Source organism: Squalius cephalus (genome assembly GCF_949319135.1).
Source record: "Squalius cephalus genome assembly, chromosome: 13".
Taxonomy (NCBI): domain Eukaryota; kingdom Metazoa; phylum Chordata; class Actinopteri; order Cypriniformes; family Leuciscidae; genus Squalius; species Squalius cephalus.
Genome location: NC_137134.1, coordinates 25,323,938 through 25,346,919, shown reverse-complemented (window position 1 = coordinate 25,346,919; position 22,982 = coordinate 25,323,938). Strand labels below are relative to the sequence as shown.

Sequence of the window (22,982 nt, the reverse complement as noted above, 5' to 3'; positions counted from 1 at the left end):
GATATATGAATGTGACACGTTGATTTATGTCATTTTATTTTTCTTAATACGGATTTTATTATGTATGTAAACTACAGTAGACTAAATCGACCAGTGAACTAACATGAAGTAATTATAAAAATGTCTGTTTTTCAAATTGTAAAAGTTTTAATGAAGTTTTTGCTAAATCTGAATCTCTTGAAGAAGCTATTCTCTTGTAATTTTGTATGCGTCTTCTGACAGCTAATTTAACTAATATTCACATTAGCAGCTCTGTGTTCTTTTGTACTTTTTTTCATATAGCCTATAAGGGGTGTTTATTTATTTGACAGGAAATAAACTCTTATTCTGAAACATTCTCTGGATACTGATTACATTGATGTGATTTTCACATCTTACTTTGGAGGGAAGAGTAATAAAGAGCTGAAAATTAATCAATGAATATGATTTCCACCAGCAGAGGTCAGTATCACAACAGTTACATTACTGATACTGACCTCTGCTGGTGGAAACTAATTAGTGGATGTGACAAGTTCTCAATAGATTTTAACGAGGCTTCAACAAGAGCTAATCATATTCATTGATTAATTTTTCAACTGTTTTTGGACGTCCAGACTTGCTCTCTGAGCTCAGTGTATGTGTTTTATTCTGTTGTGTAGATGTGAAGTTAAGCACGACTGTGTGAGTGTAAAATGTGTGGTTTGTTTTCTCAACCACATATAACCTCTGTGGTAGATTTTTCTCTATTTCGTACCTGACCTAAGTCTGCCTGTGTCTCATCTACAATCGACGTCCCCAGACGTCTACAGTCGACGTTTAGTCTATCTGTGTCTCGACTACAATCGACACCCCCGATTGTCTACAGTCGACGTTTAGTCTTTCTGGGTCTCGACTACAATCGACGTCTCCTGGGTCTCGTCTACAGTCGATGTCCCCTAACGTCTACAGTCAACGTTTAGTATATCTGGGTCTTGTCTACAATCGACGCCCCCTAACGTCTACAGTTGACGTTTAGTATATCTGGGTCTCGTCTACAATCGACGTCCCCTAACGTCTACAGTCGACGTTTATTAGTATATCTGGGTCTCGTCTACAAACGACGCCCCTGAACGTCTACAGTCGACGTTTAGTATATCTGGGTCTCGGCTACAATCGACGTCCCCTAACGTCTACAGTCAACGTTTAGTATATCTGGGTCTCGGCTACAATCGACGTCCCCTAACATCTACAGTCAACGTTTAGTATATCTGGGTCTTGTCTACAATCGACGCCCCCTAACGTCTACAGTCGACGTTTAGTATATCTGGGTCTCGTCTACAATCGACGTCCCCTAACGTCTACAGTCGACGTTTATTAGTATATCTGGGTCTCGTCTACAAACGACGCCCCTGAACGTCTACAGTCGACGTTTAGTATATCTGGGTCTCGGCTACAATCGACGTCCCCTAACGTCTACAGTCGACGTTTAGTATATCTGGGTCTCGGCTACAATCGACGTCCCCTAACGTCTACAGTCAACGTTTAGTATATCTGGGTCTCGGCTACAATCAACGTCCCCTAACGTCTACAGTCAACGTTTAGTATATCTGGGTCTCGACTACAATCGACGTCTCCTGGGTCTCGTCTACAGTCGATGTCCCCTAACGTCTACAGTCAACGTTTAGTATATCTGGGTCTTGTCTACAATCGACGCCCCCTAACGTCTACAGTCGACGTTTAGTATATCTGGGTCTCGTCTACAATCGACGTCCCCTAACGTCTACAGTCGACGTTTATTAGTATATCTGGGTCTCGTCTACAAACGACGCCCCTGAACGTCTACAGTCGACGTTTAGTATATCTGGGTCTCGGCTACAATCGACGTCCCCTAACGTCTACAGTCGACGTTTATTAGTATATCTGGGTCTCGTCTACAAACGACGCCCCTGAACGTCTACAGTCGACGTTTAGTATATCTGGGTCTCGACTACAATCGACGTCTCCTGGGTCTCGTCTACAATCGATGTCCCCTAACGTCTACAGTCGACGTTTAGTATATCTGGGTCTCGGCTACAATCGACGTCCCCTAACGTCTACAGTCAACGTTTAGTATATCTGGGTCTCGGCTACAATCGACGTCCCCTAACGTCTACAGTCAACGTTTAGTATATCTGGGTCTCGACTACAATCGACGTCTCCTGGGTCTCGTCTACAAACGACGCCCCTGAACGTCTACAGTCGACGTTTAGTATATCTGGGTCTCGTCTACAATCGACGTCCCCTAACGTCTACAGTCGACGTTTATTAGTATATCTGGGTCTCGTCTACAAACGACGCCCCTGAACGTCTACAGTCGACGTTTAGTATATCTGGGTCTCGGCTACAATCGACGTCCCCTAACGTCTACAGTCAACGTTTAGTATATCTGGGTCTCGGCTACAATCGACGTCCCCTAACATCTACAGTCAACGTTTAGTATATCTGGGTCTTGTCTACAATCGACGCCCCCTAACGTCTACAGTCGACGTTTAGTATATCTGGGTCTCGTCTACAATCGACGTCCCCTAACGTCTACAGTCGACGTTTATTAGTATATCTGGGTCTCGTCTACAAACGACGCCCCTGAACGTCTACAGTCGACGTTTAGTATATCTGGGTCTCGTCTACAATTGACGTCCCCTAACGTCTACAGTCGACGTTTATTAGTATATCTGGGTCTCGTCTACAAACGACGCCCCTGAACGTCTACAGTCGACGTTTAGTATATCTGGGTCTCGACTACAATCGACGTCCCCTAACGTCTACAGTCGACGTTTATTAGTATATCTGGGTCTCGTCTACAAACGACGCCCCTGAACGTCTACAGTCGACGTTTAGTATATCTGGGTCTCGACTACAATCGACGTCTCCTGGGTCTCGTCTACAGTCGATGTCCCCTAACGTCTACAGTCGACGTTTAGTATATCTGGGTCTCGGCTACAATCGACGTCCCCTAACGTCTACAGTCAACGTTTAGTATATCTGGGTCTCGACTACAATCGACGTCTCCTGGGTCTCGTCTACAAACGACGCCCCTGAACGTCTACAGTCGACGTTTAGTATATCTGGGTCTCGTCTACAATCGACGTCCCCTAACGTCTACAGTCGACGTTTATTAGTATATCTGGGTCTCGTCTACAAACGACGCCCCTGAACGTCTACAGTCGACGTTTAGTATATCTGGGTCTCGGCTACAATCGACGTCCCCTAACGTCTACAGTCGACGTTTATTAGTATATCTGGGTCTCGTCTACAAACGACGCCCCTGAACGTCTACAGTCGACGTTTAGTCTTTCTGGGTCTCGACTACAATCGACGTCTCCTGGGTCTCGTCTACAGTCGATGTCCCCTAACGTCTACAGTCAACGTTTAGTATATCTGGGTCTTGTCTACAATCGACGCCCCCTAACGTCTACAGTCGACATTTAGTATATCTGGGTCTCGTCTACAATCGACGTCCCCTAACGTCTACAGTCGACGTTTATTAGTATATCTGGGTCTCGTCTACAAATGACGCCCCTGAACGTCTACAGTCGACGTTTAGTATATCTGGGTCTCGGCTACAATCGACGTCCCCTAACGTCTACAGTCAACGTTTAGTCTATCTGAGTCTTGTCTACAATCGACGTCCCCTATCTCTCACTTGTTCCCCTAACTAACTTGCTGCGCAGCAACAATAACCAGACAGATTTCAGCAAATGTCCTCTAAATGTTTTAATCACGGCCGGGAGAGTACTCGAGCTATTCACAGAGAATCTCTCAAGAAGAAGCATGGCCATAGGATCTCAGACAAATTTCAGAGAGAATCCCACCAGCAAACAAAAATACAACAGGTTTTATAGGATAAAGACAGACACAACAAATAAAATCATTGTGACTAACTCATGACTTAACTCACATCACCTTCCATCAATATGATTGGTTCAATTGGTAAAGGTCAAATTGGTCTACAGTCAACGTTTAGTATATCTGGGTCTCGGCTACAATCGACGTCCCCTAACATCTACAGTCAACGTTTAGTATATCTGGGTCTTGTCTACAATCGACGCCCCCTAACGTCTACAGTCGACGTTTAGTATATCTGGGTCTCGTCTACAATCGACGTCCCCTAACGTCTACAGTCGACGTTTATTAGTATATCTGGGTCTCGTCTACAAACGACGCCCCTGAACGTCTACAGTCGACGTTTAGTATATCTGGGTCTCGTCTACAATTGACGTCCCCTAACGTCTACAGTCGACGTTTATTAGTATATCTGGGTCTCGTCTACAAACGACGCCCCTGAACGTCTACAGTCGACGTTTAGTATATCTGGGTCTCGACTACAATCGACGTCCCCTAACGTCTACAGTCGACGTTTATTAGTATATCTGGGTCTCGTCTACAAATGACGCCCCTGAACGTCTACAGTCGACGTTTAGTATATCTGGGTCTCGGCTACAATCGACGTCCCCTAACGTCTACAGTCAACGTTTAGTCTATCTGAGTCTTGTCTACAATCGACGTCCCCTATCTCTCACTTGTTCCCCTAACTAACTTGCTGCGCAGCAACAATAACCAGACAGATTTCAGCAAATGTCCTCTAAATGTTTTAATCACGGCCGGGAGAGTACTCGAGCTATTCACAGAGAATCTCTCAAGAAGAAGCATGGCCATAGGATCTCAGACAAATTTCAGAGAGAATCCCACCAGCAAACAAAAATACAACAGGTTTTATAGGATAAAGACAGACACAACAAATAAAATCATTGTGACTAACTCATGACTTAACTCACATCACCTTCCATCAATATGATTGGTTCAATTGGTAAAGCAAGGGGACCTCTTTACCCTCTGTCACTGGCATAAGCAAAAATATCACTGTAAAGGGTTAAGAGTTAAGTTGATTACTCAATATATCATGACATAATACAGACAGTATATTTTTGATTTTGTCATCGTCAGCACTTCAGAATTTTCCATAATAGGCAAAGAACAGAGCGTTTCAGTACATTTGGTTCAAAGTGTTAGAATGATATACAGTTTACTATTTTATTCATTAAAAATCCATCACCGCTCTGTCGAAACAGAGATTTCCGTTAAAGTTGAGTAAAGTCAGAATGATTTCCTCTCATCTGTGTGTGTTCTGTTCCTGTTCGGCCTGTGCAGTGAGTAAATAGAAATCACTTCTACACTGTTTATTAGTATATGTGGAATGTTTACTGACAGATTTAGTTTAATAGATCATCTCTGTATAAATAACATAATTATGTGTCTGGGAAACTTTTATATATTCTTCATGTGTGTTTTGTGATGCAGATGAAATGAAGTCAGTGTCAGTGATGGAGATTCTGTCACTCTAAACTCTGATGCTTAAATAATTATTCAGACTCTTCATCATCATCCAGATCCAGTCCAGATGTTCACTGGTGTATTCTCTTTATTACAGAAATGTTACAGGAATCATATTTCATTATAACAGCTGTTTTTGTGCCACTGCTCATTTCTGCATGTGACAGGACATTAAAATAACTCTTATATGCAAAACATTTTTTTAAATTAAGAGCCAAAATTGAATTAACTATTTGAATAATTTTGAAATGAAAAATATGCTCATTATATAATCTAAATATGTGTGAAATGCCAGAAAGCAGCATCTGATGTCAAGTTTTTAGATGAGAAGTCTTGTCAGAAAACAGAGATCATCTCAGATCTGACACCAGTCACTCCTCATTCAACAATGATTTCACCAAAACCATCATGCAGTTTAACAAGGTGTTTAGGTTGTAAGATGAATGAATTAACATTAAAATGTAAAATGCATTTGATTACCTGAAATGCAGGTAATATGGTGCCCATAGATGAATCTACTACTAAAACTGTGTCATAGACAAAATTAAATCAATAAACCTTTGACTTCTCATGTGTGTTTATATATATATATTTATATACATATAATATATAAACCTATATAAACCTAATATATAACTATTTAATTGAATGTTATTTAATGTTCAGCCAATCAGTATTTCAATCACTTAGTCAAATCATTTAAAAAGACATTCATCATTGTGTTGAAACATTTGTTCATGAGATATACCATGGGAGTTACTGAAATATTAAGAGGAAGTTGAAGAATACATTGAACTTAGTCAGCAAAGCCCAGATAGAGAACAAATCCAGTTGGCTTTTGATTTAGCAATCTATACTTAAGAAATAGAACTTTTTAATCAGGAAGTTGCTCTTCTGCGTCTGAAGAGACTCTCGGCTGGACGTTTGTTTCTGTCACGATGTCTTCTCATCTGTGTGTTCTGATCCTGTTTGTCCTGAGCGGTGAGACACTCTTAACACTTTTAATCAGAAAATGTAGAGCATTTATTTAAATGCAATTTCACAAGAGATTAAAAAAAGTTTACCTTTTAGAAGTACATGATTAAACAGGAAATTATATTATATAAAGTCTCTGTCTGATAATTATATATTTTTGTATATCTTGTTTAGGTGTGTTTGGAGTTGAAGCGGATGGAGTGAAGTCAGTGTCAGTGATGGAAGGAGATTCTGTCACTCTAAACTCTGATATTAAAATACAGAGAGATGATCAAATACTGTGGACGTTTGGAGATAAAGAGACTCGAATAGCTGAAATCCACAGACAGAACATCTATATTGATGACACTGATATGATATTTCATAAAACACTCCAGATGGACAATCAAACTGGATCTCTGACCATCAGAAACATCAGATCTAAACACTCTGGACTTTATAAAATGCGAATCCTCACCACCAGAGGAACTTCATTTAATAGATTCAGTGTGACTGTCTATAGTGAGTAAAGTGAATAATATTGAACTTTTTCTCTGAAGTGTGTGTTTAATGTTCAGCAGAGACAGTAAAATATGATGATCAATATTATTTATTGGTTATAGAGAACTACAAAATAAATTATGTTATTTTATGTTGTATATTAATTGTTTAATTAAAAAATAATTGAATTATTTTAACGTGATAGTGTTTTAGAAAGTGAGAATATGAAATGCATCAGGAAACTCGCCTCCTTGTGTTACTATTGGGTTTTTCTGGTAGAAACATTCACCAAACTTTACAAAAAACATTATCATTCGATTATCTTTTTTAGTATCTTGTTGAAATTATTGTGCCACATCTGTGTATATTTTTTTCATATATCTTTTATTTATTTTAGATGAAGAATCTGCAGTTATTAAAAATCTTCAGATACTTAATCAATAATAAATATATATTAAAAAACATACACACACACACACACACACACACATATATATATATATATATATATAGGCCTATACATTATGTCACACGTGTAGGTACGGCAGCAGCAACATTTTCAACATATTTTCTTTATAATTGTGCAGTTCATATTGTGTCTAAATGAAGTCTGACTGAAGGGATTGATCATTTTCTCTTTCTTTATTACAGAAACGACACAGACTCCAGCTCAGTTTATACCCATTACACCAGTAGTTTGTGCGCTGATGCTGCCGCTGCTTCTGCTGTTCGTTTCTGCGTGTGTGTTTTACTGTTGCTGCAAGAAATGCAACCGAGAAAAACCAGAGGGCAAGTATTACTATATTACTAACTTAAAAGAAAAAAAAAACTTTTTATGCAATTTAGTTTTACAACTTAAAGCCTAAATTTAATTTAGAAAATTTGTAATAGTTCTAAAATGAAAATTAAGCTTATTATAGAATAGAACATACATCAGTGTGAAATGTCACCTGATGAAATATCATATATTAATGTTAAAAAACACTGAAAATCTCCATGTGTTTGTGTTTTAGATCAGGAAAGCATGTCAGAATACACAGAGATCATCTATCGTCTTCAGATCTGACACCAGTCACTGATCATCACTCAGATCATTAATATTCATAACAGTAATGTGAAATTCAAATACAGACTCCAGCGGGATAGTCAAACTGGATCTCTGACCATCAGAAACATCAGATCTGAACACACCGGACTTCATAAACTATCTATCATCAGCAACATCAGAGGAACTTCATTGTTGATTCAAATATGATTTAACGATTTTTAACATATTTACTTAAAAGATTAAATGAATGGACAAATACAAAACAAGTATTGCTATTTTATGTATTTAATATCCTCTTTTATATAATTTAGTGTGCTTATAATTTTTAAGTGTGTTTGATTGCCTATTGATTATTGCATCATGTTTCAGCTAGTGTCTGCTTCATATCAGATGCTTATATTCACCCATTGTACATAAGGCCTGGATGCCCTTAAAGTTCCTGGATGATCCTGACCAATAACAGCGCACAATGTTACCATAGCTGAAGCGGAACCATGTTGGAGAGAAGACGCAGCTTGGGCAGCTTCATTGTAGTTAATCCATGTTCTATTATTATTCAGTTGAAGTGTATATTGAGTTGATGTGTGTACATGCCAAAACCACACATGTAAACTCAACCAGCTCTTCAGTAAACAAACTGAAACTTAGACACTGCTTGGTGTGTCTCTTCAACTTAGAGTCAACTCATACAATTCTGACTGACTGCCTGCTGTATTTCACACCCATCTAAATTAGTCTACATTCAAACCTCTTCATTTCACCCTTGGTTTACTTAATTTCTTGTTTTGTGGAGGTGTAAAAGTATTTCTAGATAGACTAAAACTGGGTTGTACACACTGCACAACTACACGCACTTGACCTTCTTCCAATATCTATCTTTAACTTGTTTGTTATCTTACAGTAGGCTCGCTATAACGCTTGTGAAATCACGTGCAGATGCTAAATTTATATTGACATTAGCCTTATCCTTCACTCATGCTTTTTGAATTTGCTTCAACAATTAATAATTTAAAAAAAACATTATTTTATTCACAAATATCATTGTCCAACTTGTATTTTCCGCTGATTCTACTCGCATCAAAGCGGATATAATGCGGCCATCTTGATCACTGTGAAGAGTTTGTGTTCGTCTTCTGACTCTATTCAAAGGTCAGAACCATGATTGTCTGGTAACAATTATTCACACATGCACACATAGCTATTAATTGTTAAATATATATTTGTACATTCATTGAACTTAAAATATCAACAATCTTTAGGTTGTCCTAAATTAATAAACAGGCAATAGTCAGCTGCAAATATGTCTTGACCCCCAAAAAATTCTAACAAAAGGTTTCTCAGTGGTTTACAGTAGTATCATATGTACTTAAAAACATACAAAAATTTACCAAAGTTTGACTCCAATAAAAGCCTCATTTTCAAAATGGCGGCCGTCGGGTCCTTAAAATGACCATTACTCCTATGTATTCCTCCTTGACCAGGAATACTGGTGCCTGCTACATGTTTGGGCCATGTAATATTATAATTACCATATTTGCAAGATGGATAAGTGATTACAAGTACAATTATATATTAAAGCAATTGGTTACAAGCCTATTTATGTGAAAAATAAATGCAATTACTTAAGGGAAATTGTACATTTCTACTTACTCATATCATTTTGCCTAGTGTTGGTGGATTCTGTGGTTCATAACCATTCGTTTGATTCCAATAAAGAATAAATTCATTAGAACATGTGTGGTACAGTAAAATTTGTCAAAACAGTGCTGCCACGTGAAGGCATGCTAATTATATGAACCCGTATAGAATTATGCCAATTCATTGGCTGATGGCGTGGGCGCCTCCTCGGCAGGGCTACTTCACTTACTCTTATACAGTGAACGTGCCATCTGCTCCTTAGATTTTCTACCAATGTAGAAGAAGCTCTTTTGGCAGCAAGAGGAGCTTGGCAGTTAACACAGTGTCTTGTTCCCTATTCAGACAACATGGGTTACGCAAGTAACCAGTGTTGTTTTTGGCAGCCCTTTTAGTTTTAGTCTTAGTTTTAGTCTTTTGGACGAAAATGCTTTTTAGTTTTAGTCACATTTTTAGTCACTTATAAACTTGATAGTTTTAGTCAAGTTTTAGTCGACGAAAACACAAAAAGGTTTTAGTCAAGTCTTAGTCAATTTTAGTAAAAAAAAAAGTAGTCTAACAAATTAATTTTGGTTAAAAAAGTATTGAAAATGGGCTTAGGTTTGACAGGTTGTAGCAAGTGTTGCAATTCATAAAACAACAGTTAACCTTAAAACCTTTGCATAATAAACTAGACTTTCTCATTGATGGAGATGCAGTGCTGCCAAGCTGTACTTCATTGTCGCATTGGGCAGAAACCTTTTATCCCCATATTTCAAGTTATATTTTTTCCATGAATTGATGCTCTTCTAAAATTTCAGCACATTGGCAATTTTCACCAGTAATCACAGTAATAAAGGAATGGTTTACAGTTTAAACAGCAAAACACTTTGAGCTACTACAACATTACACACAGATAAAGTGGTAACAGTGGAATCACTGTTTTACTCCAAAAAAGCCAGGAATAAAAACATTCTTACTTTGGCAATTGTGGCTTTATTATATAATTAGTTAAATAATAATTTATTTTATAATTTATGTTATAATCTAAGTTATATAATAATTATATATTACTTTGTACCAATTAGCCTACTAAACTAATGCTCGGACACACTCGGTCTCTCTCGCACGCAGACACACACGGTCTCTCTCGCGTACACTCGGTCTCTCTCGCACGCAGACTCACACACAGTCTCTCTCGCGTACACTCGGTCTCTCTCGCGCGCAGACACACTCGGTCTCTCTCGCGTACACTCGGTCTCTCTCGCGCGCAGACACACTCGGTCTCTCTCGCGCACTTTTGGTCTATCTCGCTCACTGTCGCTCACTCGCGCAGTTCGTTTCGCTTTTGTCCAGTTCGGCGCCACATATTATGAAGATGTGTGGCGAGTGACTAGCTGCAGCCGCAGGTGTGTTGTTGTTGTGTGGAATCTGGTGAGCGGCATGGCGGCAGCCGGGTGGTGGGCGTACCCAAAACAAGGATAGGAAGCGGCGCATTGCTGATACTTTTTTAGTTCAAAACAGATAGATTTCACGCAAAATAGGCAGAAATGACATGCATTGTGAATGTCAGACTTATAATCATTTTCGTTCCGTCTCGTCTCATCAACGAAAACTCGAAAACGTCTCATCATGTTTTAGTCACCTTACAGCTATTTTTAGCTAGTCATTGTCGCGTTATCGTCATAAAAAAAAGGTGCGTCAACGAAATCATTTCGTTATCGTCATCGTTGACGAAAACAACATTGCAAGTAACCCGATACGTTCTCTTTCATAGGGTCACTCGACGCTGCATAGAGATGACACAATGGGAACGATAAACCACACAAGCCAAACTAACCGCTGCTGGATCTTGCCCAACAAGGAACTTCCCTATAATAATTTTTTTTTTTTGCCAGACCAGACTCAACTAGGACCTAGACAACCAGTTCATACAGAAAGAACCCAGGAACCAGGGGCCGCATCTAAATCCAAGTTGTAAAACTAATAAAAGTGTGCGGAGAGGACTGACCAGCCACAAATATCCTAAAAAAGTAACTCCCTTGAAAAGAGCCTGGGAGAACGCGATACTCCTAGTAGAGCAAGCTTTAACGCCCAGAGGTGAAGGAAGCTTCTGCACCTCATAAGCCAGGCAAATATTGTCTCTCACCCAGTGAGATATCCTGTGCTTAGAGGCGGCAAGCCCTCGGCAACCAGCCCCAAAGCATACACACAACTGAGACGACATGCTCCACAGCGATAGCTGCAACATAAATCTCTCAAGGTGGTAGCAGCAGTTCCAGCCACAAATTTATCCTGCAGGAATTCCAGCACTGAACCGACCGGGCACAGGACGGGTCCACTGCATGAGCCGAACACCAAGACTCAAAAATCTTCCACTTAGAGTAATACAGCCGTCTAGTAGAAGGCGCACAAGCGTTATCAATGTTCTCCTGAACATCAGCAGGAAGACCAGACACCACTGTCGCTAGCGATTGCCTCTTATCAGCCACACATTCCACTGTCTCCATATCTCGGGTCAAGGTTGCCAAATCCTGCCCTGGAGCTGAGACAGCAGATCTCTCCTGATTGGAATCTGCCAAGGGGACCCCTCCACCAGGGAGCTCAGTTGCGAGAACCACATCTGGGATGGCCAGAATGGGGCTACCAGAAGGAGGCGGATTCCACACTCCATCACTCTGCAAAGGACTGCAGGGATTAGCTTGACCGGAGGGAATGCATACAGTCTCAACTCCGGCCACAGAGGAGCAAGGGCATCTATCCCCAGAGGTGTCGGATGAGACACGGAAAACCACAGGGGGCACTGTGTTGAGCTCTGCGATGCAAAGAGGTCCACCTCTGCCTCGCTGAACATGCTCCAAATTTGAGCCACTGTTTGGCAGTGCAACATCCATTCCCCCGACTTGAGGTTCTGTCTCGACAGAAATTCTGCTGCGACGTTCAGGTCCCCTGGAATGTGAACTGCTCTCAGCAAAAGACCTGTCTTGAGCCCAAAGGAGAAGGCGGTGTGCATGCCTGTCGAGGGTGCGCGACCGCGAACCTCCCTGGCAATTTAAATGGGCCACCACTGCCATGTTGTCCATCCTGACAATGACATGACAGTCCATAAGGGCCGGAAGAAAATGATCCAGGGCCAGAGAGACGGCTTGCAACTCGAGGCAATTTATGTGCCACAAGAGAAGCTCACCCGTCCAAACACCGCACGCTGGTCTGCCCTCATAGACCGCACCCCAACCAGTCAATGAGGCATCTGTCGTGACAACCTGGCGACGGCAAACTACACCCATCTTGACCCCCTGAAGTAAAAAGGGGGAGTCTCTCCACCTCGAAAGAGCGCAAAGGTAACTGTGCGACAATCTCAGCAGGCGGAAGGCAGACCAAGACTGGCGGATGCCCCTGAGTTTCATCCACCACAGGAATGGTCTTATATGAAGGAGACCCAAGGGCAGAACAGGAGAGGCTTGTTATGGAAATTTTACATTTAGATGTGTTATTTTTACTTAGAAGTGTTTTTTTACTTCTAGATGTGTATCACTTGTATTAACATTGAACATTTAACATTTATTTGTAGGTCTACTCATGAAGCATTATTAAAGATATATAACCAAGCTTTTAGAAAATGCATAAGTTAGGACAAGCTTGCAGGAACAAAATTGTTCTGGGTGATAGACGGCTTAGTAGAAATAGACTGTGTACAACAAAATGTCAAAGTGACCTATTGTACTTCAAGTGTGAAAAGTATGTGCGCAGCTTTGATCAAATTAAAGATAGGTCAAAATGTGTGAAAATGAAGCAGCTAAACAACAGGAAACTTTTTGCAGACGTGATATTGCTCTGTCTAGATGGAATTTGGGTTGGACAAGAGATCTTGAACAAAGAGGTTTCCTTTTAAGGTAACCAAGGCAATCTTTTGAGACAGACCAGGATGTGTTAAGAGTATATAAGCTGGGCAAAAAGGAGAAGTCGGCGCCCTTCCATATCAGACTCTGACTGATGTGTGAACTGCCTTTCTTGCAAGAAATAAAGATCTTTATAACTTTTGAAATCTCCAGCTGTCTTCCAATTATTATTTAAAGTTGTGAAAGTAATTTCCACGACAGGCTGCTGCCATGAGCCCAAGAATCCTACGACATATGCCCACTGCTACATGATGGCCGAGCATGAAACGGGCCAAGCGTGCACAGAGACTGGAAACTCAAGTAGGGGCCAGACGGGCCTACATTGAGAGAAAATTGAGTTAGACACACAGGAAAGTGGTCTGCTAAGGAGTTAAGACACTCTTCTGAGCATTCAACCTGAGACCAAGAGACCGGAGGTGGTGGAGAAGGATGTCCCTGTGACGACACACCAACTCTCTGGAATAAGCCAGAATGAGCCAATTGTCTAGATAATTTAGCACACGGATGCCCTGGAGCCTCAAGGGGGCCAGAGCTGCATCCATGCACTTGGAGAATTTCCGCGGAGCCAGAGCTAGACCGAATGGAAGGACCCGATACTTATAAGTCTTTCCCCCAAAGGTGAACCGGAGGAACTTCCTGTGTCGTGGAATGACCTGGATGTGGTAATAGGCATCCTTCAGGTCCACGGTGACGAACCAGTCCCCTGTTCGAATCTGCGCCAGGATAGTTTTCAACGTCAGCATCTTGAACTTCCCTTTGTAAAGGGAAAATTTCAGATGACGCAGGTCCAAATTGAGGCGCATACCCCATCTTTCTTTGGGACGAGGAAGTAGCGACTGAAGAAACCGCGGTTCAAGTCTGAAGGTTTACCTGAATTTTACCTGAAGTTTAGTTTAATCCTGAGGTTTAGTATACTGCAACCTTTATAATTATATGCATTACATATGTATTATCTTATTCAAATTGAAATTATTGACCATTTTAGAGGGTTCACACACATGTCTCTGTTTGGGCTAATTCAGAGTTGTTTATGATCAAAGTTATACAACTCCAATTTAAGTTACTTTTGGGTGCAATAACTTTTACATTGAATGTCAAGTCTGTGTTTTAGCAAAAAAGGGCATGTGTCCAAAAACACGTACTGAGTAGGAGTTACATGACATTAGCTAAAATCTCTGGTTCATCCCAAACAAAGATAAAACCTTACAGTCAGGGCCGTGCAGAGACCTCTGGAGGGGCAGGTGCTCAAAGTATAAAAAGGGGCACATGGAACAAGGCTTTAAATAGGGCTGTGATCAAAATGCAGTAACAGGGTTTTTACAGCCTCAAAATGAGGCGGAGGTGGTAAAATCCTAATAATGTATTTTAATAATAAGATAATTAAATTAGTATTTTTTTGTAGATCATCATATAGCCTATTGTGTTTCCCACATTATTTTTGTTGGTGGAGCTTGGTATCTCTAGGGGGGTCCGGGGGCATGCCCCCCCGGAAGAAAATTTTGTACATTTTAAAGATGAATTCATTAATTTGGTGCACTTTGAGTCACCCGAATCCACTGTTAAAAATAAATAATCCACCCGCAAACCACCCATATTCTCTGATTTAGATATCTGCATCTGATCATCACATTACAATTATTCAAATTCTCAGTGTTAAGCATGATAATATGGTAACATATCACACTGAAGTAGGCTGATTTAAAATGAACATTTATTTAAAATAAAAGTTCTTCTTTTGGCAAAATTACATTTCCTTAATAGCCTAAACAGAGGCTTTACTCCCTTCAAACTTAAATTGTCAATGTTTCATTACATCACTTTGAAAACACTAATTTTTTGTACCTTTTAAAAAGGGCATTTTTCCACTAATTTTATTAAATGTATGCTCCATCTTTCATTTCAAATTCTCAAATTTGATCAATATATTCAATTAAAATAATAAGACACTAGGCTGTTACCAATCAAATTAAATAATTAACATCGAAAAATTATAACTGTATTAGTTTGGATTATTTTAAATATTTTTGAATATACAAATAAGGAATGTTGAAAAGAATGATACTTTATAAAACTAAACCGCCAGTAGGAGGCGGCAGGCGACCGTCTTAATGAGCGATTCATTGAGTCATTCATTCAAACGATTCATTCAAACGGCTGATTTATTCAGAATGAGGCAGTTTATGAATGGGTAATTGAATCTTTGACTCAACCGATTCGTTCAAAATGCTGAATCATTCAGTAATGCAACAAGTGCTGCTGTGAGATGCGCTATGGTTCTGCAGTGATCTTTGTTTGGAACTATTTTCGATGCTGAAACAGAACAAAAATAGTCATTGCGTCTAAAATGTAAGTGACTTAATTTTAACTATTTGTTTATTGACCTGCTATGAAATCAGTCTCGGTTTCAATCTTGATGGCATTCAGGAAAACAGTTACTTCTATAGCCTAACGTTACACACAGAAATATAAACAACATCTCTGCATGCTCTCTTCACGTCGTCCTTGTAAAATAATAATAAGTAAACGAACATCAAAATCACTTCGCTGAGAATGAAACGCCACTTACCAGCAGCCGCAGATTTGAAGACATCCTCTGGTAGTGCGCATTGCCGCGCGAAATAAAAAAAAAATTGTGCGTGCAGCGTGAGGAATGAGGTGAAAGGTCATCATGTGGGTCATTTTATTTACGGCTAAATTATTATTAATTAATTCAATAAATATATTTGTTTGACAGGGAAGCTGTGCGCAAACAGGAATACCGGTATATATTATTTTTCAAAAATAGAAAAAAGGCACCCCAGAAAAAAGGGCACTTTCTCTCCAGGAATAAAAAGGGCAGGTGCTCAAGCCCCCTTTGATGTCTATGTGTGCACGTGCCTGCTTACAGTAATCTCACAAAATTATGTATTCCATAAGTATGTAATCATGTCAATGCAATTTAGACAAGTCCAATGGATTCATAGACCCAGAAAACATGGAGTTAGCCACTAAGATTACTTGGCTAGGTCAAATAATGAAGGAGTTAAGACATTTTAAGGGCTTCCTTTCCTATCTTGGACGCCATCTTGAAAATTACACATTTCTAGTGGTCAAACTTTGGTAAACTTTTAGTATGTTATTAAGAACACCTAATACTACAAAAAACAACTGAGAAACCTTCTGTTAAATTTTTTTTTAGGGTTAGGTGTTTTTTTTTCTTCATATATGCAGCCGCCTCCTATTAGTTTTCCTCATGTTTTTGTCTACCTGTTGTTGCTGTCTTCAGCAGAGACTCTTCACAGTGTTGTTCAGCATTAAGAGAATCCGTGTCTAAATGTGTGCTGCTGTGCTCAGTTTTGAATGTGAGTCATGCAAAATACCTCTAACAACTAGCCTATCAAATTGGCACTTTCGAAACGCCAATACTCCGTAAAGCATCGAAACGTTTGCGAATCATTTGTTTCGACCCAGTGATTCGGATCGTGTATAAAATAAACTGCAAAAGTTTGGCTGATTTGAAATCAGTGATTTCAGTGAACAAATGGCCTAATGTTTCGAAACATGTTGAAATGTCAATGGTTATAACTATAACACCTACTATACAGACATTTCATATTATTAAGTGATTTATAAATTACATTTATTAGATTACACTTTCAATAAAAAAAATTGCAATTGGTTTTTAAAAGCTGTAATGGTTGTTTTGGCTGAGTTTTCATTGCATTTACACTGTTTGTCCAATAGAGGTCATCAGCGTGTGGCGTTTTGAGCGCTTCGAAAAAGTGAATAATTTTCCGAAGCAGTTGGTTCAGTTGTTTTAAAAGTTTCAAAAGCTTTGTTTATCTTGAAGAGTTCAGGGGCCTGTTTCAGGAGGTTAAGTGAAAACTTAAGAGTATGTCCCTGAAATGAGGGAAACTCTGAGTTTTCTGTTTCAGAATGGGAGGTATGTAAAACCTGAGAAAGCAGAGTAAGTCAAGCCCGTTTCTGAAAGAGAGGTAACTTATACTCAGAGTCAGTTACCATGGTAACTTACTCTGTGAACCTAACCTGGTCGGGAGCAGGTTTTCTTCGGTAAACCCAGAGTTTCTTTCAGTCTCCTCCCCTTTTTTAAAGAGGAAGTGGTGTTTAAACACCTTATTCATTCTTTCAGTACCTTTTTTATAAATTAATAAATAAAAGATTGCTATTTTTACTGCTATTTTTTTTTTAAGTATATAACTCCTTAACTGGCAACTGAAAATACAGTAGTAGATTAGAGTTACATAGTTCTAAACAAATTCTACAGAATTAAACTGTGGCATTTACTGGAAATCACTGAACTGTTCATCTGTGCAACAGAAGTTGATGGACCGTCCTCCTGCTGTTCTTCCACACTCTGGGGGCGCGGGGAGAGATAAGAATACCTGTTTATACTTAGATTTAAACTTAGATTCTATAGGCTAATCCACTTAAAAATGTGAAAAAATCTGAATGTGTAGATTTAGTGCAGCAGATTAATGGCATATTTCAAGAGAATCGTTCAAATTGGTATAAAAGCATGAAATTTGGCACAGATACTCTATAAGGGTCACTCTTTGGGAAAAAGGCGTTGGCCATCCAAAAATTCAACATGGCGGCCATTTTTTCAAGATGGCCGCTATTTCTGTCAAATGCTCATTATGTCAATCGTTCAAACAGTGATGTAGGCATAACATTTTGTGAAAATACTCTCTTCAGAATGTTTTTTTTTTTTTGGAAAACGGTGTTTGTCCCTCAAAAATTCAAGATGGCAACCATTTTTCAAGATGGCCGCCATTTTTCAAGATGGCCGCCATTTTTCTTGAATCCTTAAAAAAAAAAATTCAAATGGTGATGCCATCATGAAATTTGGTACAAATATTCTTAAAGGAACATTATCATGGAAAAAGATGTGTGCCACTCAAAAATTCAAGATGGCGACCATTTTCAAGATGGCCACCATTTCTGTCAGAGCTCAATTTAATGTGTTAAGGAAGGTTTTGTTTAGAGTGGAACGTCATTACACAACCAGGGCACACTGGTGACTTCACTGCTGTGGAACTCAGCATGGGATTCAGTGTCAGCTGATCTAGTTTTACTTTCACTGTAGTTCTTGACTAGTAGTAATAGTACAGCTAAGTTTAGTGTCCCAAATGCTGTCTAACAGCCCCTCATCAATTAGCTAGTAATAGATGTATTTAGATAGCCGCACCTGAATTGACAGGTTGTGCCAGCGCGGGAGAGCCGAGCCAAGGGTAAGTGGGGCAATACATGACTTGTTCATGTATGCTTACCTGGAAGGTGTACAGATCACACGGGACTTAAATGGCACTGGATGAATGATCGAGCTAGGTGTAAGTGACCCGTACCTAGTTGTATCCCATACCTGAATGTGTACTATGTCTATGATTGAGGTGGTAAAAGGATAACCCCTCGGCCTTAATCAGACAACAAACCTCCAAAATGGCAAATGAAAATCCCATGTCAGCCAAGAGGCCAACTGATTGGATGAAATGTTGTCTTTGTCAGACAGACACAAAGGCACCCCTCCAATCACCACCTACCCATCATGTTTCTCAACATGATGGTTATAAAATGATTGCCACCAACATTCCACTCTTTCACAAGATGAACAAAATGCCAATGACCCTGGACCTGGAACGATTGGATGAAGGTGGTGGTATAGAAGCTACTTTGAGAAGGAACCAAGCAAAGTATCACTACAATTGTCGACTTCGGTTCAACAACACAAAGTTACTTCGTGCCCAGAAGCAACAATCCGATGCTCAATGTAGTGAGATAGATGAAGGCCAAACAAAGCATCGCAGAACCATGATGCAGAAAAGTCTAGAGGATCAGGTTTGCTACGTCAGGTAATGACACTGCAACTGAATGACAGACTACATGAATGTGCACAAACACTGAATGATGCTAAATTATTGTCTCAACTAAGTGGTGCTGATGCCATTGCACAGGAGCTGAAATACCATCATTTGTGTCTCATTCATCTTTACAACAGAGAGAAACTCCACCTCAGAAGGCTTGAGAAAGAGTCACAGAGTGAAACGATTCAACCAGCCATCTTTCTTATGGCTCTTTCTGAACTGGTCACCTATACAGGCCGTGCAGAATTATTAGGCACGTTGATTTTCTGATCATATTTTATTCCCAGGAACATTTTGCCAATTCCAAACCATATTAATCTTAATAACTACTATTCATTTTGTATTTAATCATTTATAAGTGATATATAATTGTTCATGAAGGCTGGAAATGAAATTTATTTTTCATTTTATTTTTCTCCTTATTTTCAGGTGTGCAGAATTATTAGGCAAGTTTTCTTTTTCAGATAAAATAAGCCAAAAAAGAGATTTAACTAAGACTGAAAAGTCAAAAATTATTAAATGCCCATGAGAAGAATGCAATACTAATGCAATACTAGAGATTGCAGTTAAGGCATGACCATTGGACAGTGAAATGCTCATTGGGTCAGCAGGGTCAGACAAAAACAGGTGGAGAAGAAAAGACACATGTTAACTGCAAAAGAATGAAGAATTAAGGTGAAAAATTAAGTGTGAAACCATCAGGAACCCTTTAGTCTTCAGTGCCGCATTTTCCAGAACTGCAACCTACCTGGAGTCTCCAGAAGAGCAAGGTGTCAGGATCTCAGAGACTTGGGTTAGGCAAAGAATCCTAAAAAATGACCCCCACTTAATAAGAATCACAAGCTGAAGTGTTGTGAAATACATGAAGACTGTTTTTTAATAGGCTTTATAGACAGACAGATTGAGAGTGACTCTTGAAAGACCAGCACCACATCCTCTTCTACCACTGTTTGAAGAATTCATCTTCCAGAATACGTTTTAATAAATTTTGTGAGTTAATTTTTAGTCCATCTCTGCAAAACGGACTTCAGGGTAGGAGATGGACTAAAAATAAACTCACAAAACTTATTAGGATTTTTAGAAACTTTTTTTAGGATTCTTTGCCTAACCCAAGTCTCTGAGATCCTGACACCTTGCTCTTCTGGAGACTCCAGGTAGGTTGCAGTTCTGGAAAATGCGGCGCTGAAGACTAAAGGGTTCCTGATGGTTTCACACTTAATTTTTCACCTTAATTCTTCATTCTTTTGCAGTTAACATGTGTCTTTTCTTCTCCACCTGTTTTTGTCTGACCCTGCTGACCCAATGAGCATTTCACTGTCCAATGGTCATGCCTTAACTGCAATCTCTAGTATTGCATTCTTCTCATGGGCATTTAATAATTTTTGACTTTTCAGTCTTAGTTAAATCTCTTTTTTGGCTTATTTTATCTGAAAAAGAAAACTTGCCTAATAATTCTGCACACCTGAAAATAAGGAATTTTTCATTTCCAGCCTTCATGAACAATTATATATCACTTATAAATGATTAAATACAAAATGAATAGTAGTTATTAAGATTAATATGGTTTGGAATTGGCAAAATGTTCCTGGGAATAAAATATGATCAGAAAATCAACGTGCCTAATAATTCTGCACGGCCTGTATTGTTGAAACCAGTCTCAATTCTGATGGTCCTTCCGCCTTCCCTCTCGCAGATACAGTGGGGAGAACAAGTATTTGATACACTGCTGATTTTGCAGGTTTTCCCACTTACAAAGCATGTAGAAGTCTGTAATTTGTATCATAGGTACTCTTCAACTGTGAGTGACGGAATCTAAAACAAAAATCCAGAAAATCACATTGTATGATTTTTAAGTAATTAATTTGCATTGTATTGCAAGACATAAGTATTTGATACATCAGAAAAGCAGAACTTAATATTTGGTACAGAAACTTTTTTTTGCCATTACAGAGATCATACGTTTCCTGTAGTTCTTGACCAGGTTTGCACACACTGCTGGAGGGATTTTGGCCCACTCCTCCATACAGACCTTCTCCAGATCCTTCAGGTTTCGGGGCTGTCGCTGGGCAGTAAGGACTTTCAGCTCCCTCCAAAGATTTTCTATTGGGTTCAGGTCTGGAGACTGGCTAGGCCACTCCAGGACCTTGAGATGCTTCTTACGGAGCCACTCCTTGCCCTGGCTGTTTGTTTCGGGTCGTTGTTGGCCAAGATCTCGCGATACATGGCCCCATCCATCCTCCCCTCAATACGGTGCAGTCATCCTGTCCCCTTTGCAGAAAAGCATCCCCAAAGAATGATGTTTCCACCTCCATGCTTCACGGTTGGGATGGTGTTCTTGGGGTTGTACTCATCCTTCTTCTTCCTCCAAACACGGCGAGTGGAGTTTATACCTAAAAAGCTCTATTTTTGTCTCATCAGACCACATGACCTTCTCCCATTCCTCCTCTGGATCATCCAGATGGTCATTGGCAAACTTCAGACGGGCCTGGACATGCGCTGGCTTGAGCAGGGGGACCTTGCGTGCACTGCAGGATTTTAATCCATGACGGTGTAGTGTGTTACTAATGGTTTTCTTTGAGACTGTCGTCCCAGCTCTCTTCAGGTCATTGACCAGGTTCTGCCGTGTAGTTCTGGGCTGATCCCTCACCTTCCTCATAATCATTGATGCCCCACGAGGTGAGATCTTGCATGGTGCCCCAGATCGAGGGAGATTGACGGTCATCTTGAACTTCTTCCATATTCTAATAATTGCGCCAACAGTTGTTGCCTTCTCACCAAGCTGCTTGCCTATTGTCCTGTAGCCCATCCCAGCCTTGTGCAGGTCTACAATTTTATCCCTGATGTCCTTACACAGCTCTCTGGTCTTGGCCATTGTGGAGAGGTTGGAGTCTGTTTGATTGAGTGTGTGGACAGGTGTCTTTTATACAGGTAACGAGTTCAAACAGGTGCACGGGAGGAGCTGGTCAATGACCTGAAAAGAGCTGGGACCACCGTTTCCAAGGTTACTGTTGGTAATACACTAAGACGTCATGGTTTGAAATCATGCATGGCACGGAAGGTTCCCCTGCTTAAACCAGCACATGTCAAGGCCCGTCTTAAGTTTGGAGTCATGGGAGAAAGTCATGTGGTCAGATGAGACCAAAAAAGAACTTTTTGGTCATAATTTCACTAAACGTGTTTGGAGGAAGAAGAATGATGAGTACCATCCCAAGAACACCATCCCTACTGTCAAGCATGGGGGTGGTAGCATCATGCTTTGGGGGTGTTTTTCTGCACATGGGACAGGGCGACTGCACTGTATCAAGGAGAGGATGACCGGGGCCATGTATTGCGAGATTTTGGGGAACAAACTCCTTCCCTCAGTATTGAAGATGGGTCGAGGCTGGGTCTTCCAACATGACAATGACCCGAAGCACACAGCCAGGATAACCAAGGAGTGGCTCTGTAAGAAGCATATCAAGGTTCTGGCGTGGCCTAGCCAGTCTCCAGACCTAAACCCAATAGAGAATCTTTGGAGGGAGGTCAAACTCCGTGTTTCTCAGCGACAGCCCAGAAACCTGACTGATCTAGAGAAGATCTGTGTGGAGGAGTGGGCCAAAATCCCTCCTGCACTGTGTGCAAACCTGGTGAAAAACTACAGGAAACGTTTGACCTCTGTAATTGCAAACAAAGGCTACTGTACCAAAGATTAACATTGATTTTCTCAGGTGTTCAAATACTTATTTGCAGCTGTATTATACAAATAAATAGTTAAAAAATCATACATTGTGATTTCTG

General features: G+C 40.1%; 2 protein-coding genes across 1 annotated transcript; both read left to right on the top strand.

Annotated features, from left to right (window-relative positions):
- Window positions 1-22,982, top strand: part of LOC307169725 (SLAM family member 9-like) — a 114,329-nt gene that overhangs the window by 5,855 nt on the left and 85,492 nt on the right.
- LOC307169738 (uncharacterized protein) lies at window positions 6,223-8,477 on the top strand. Its single transcript, XM_079890533.1, has 4 exons — window positions 6,223-6,309; window positions 6,478-6,804; window positions 7,435-7,572; window positions 7,797-8,477. The coding sequence occupies exons 1-4, from the start codon at window positions 6,267-6,269 to the stop codon at window positions 7,847-7,849; spliced, it is 561 nt and encodes a 186-aa protein (XP_079746659.1). The 5' UTR covers window positions 6,223-6,266; the 3' UTR covers window positions 7,850-8,477.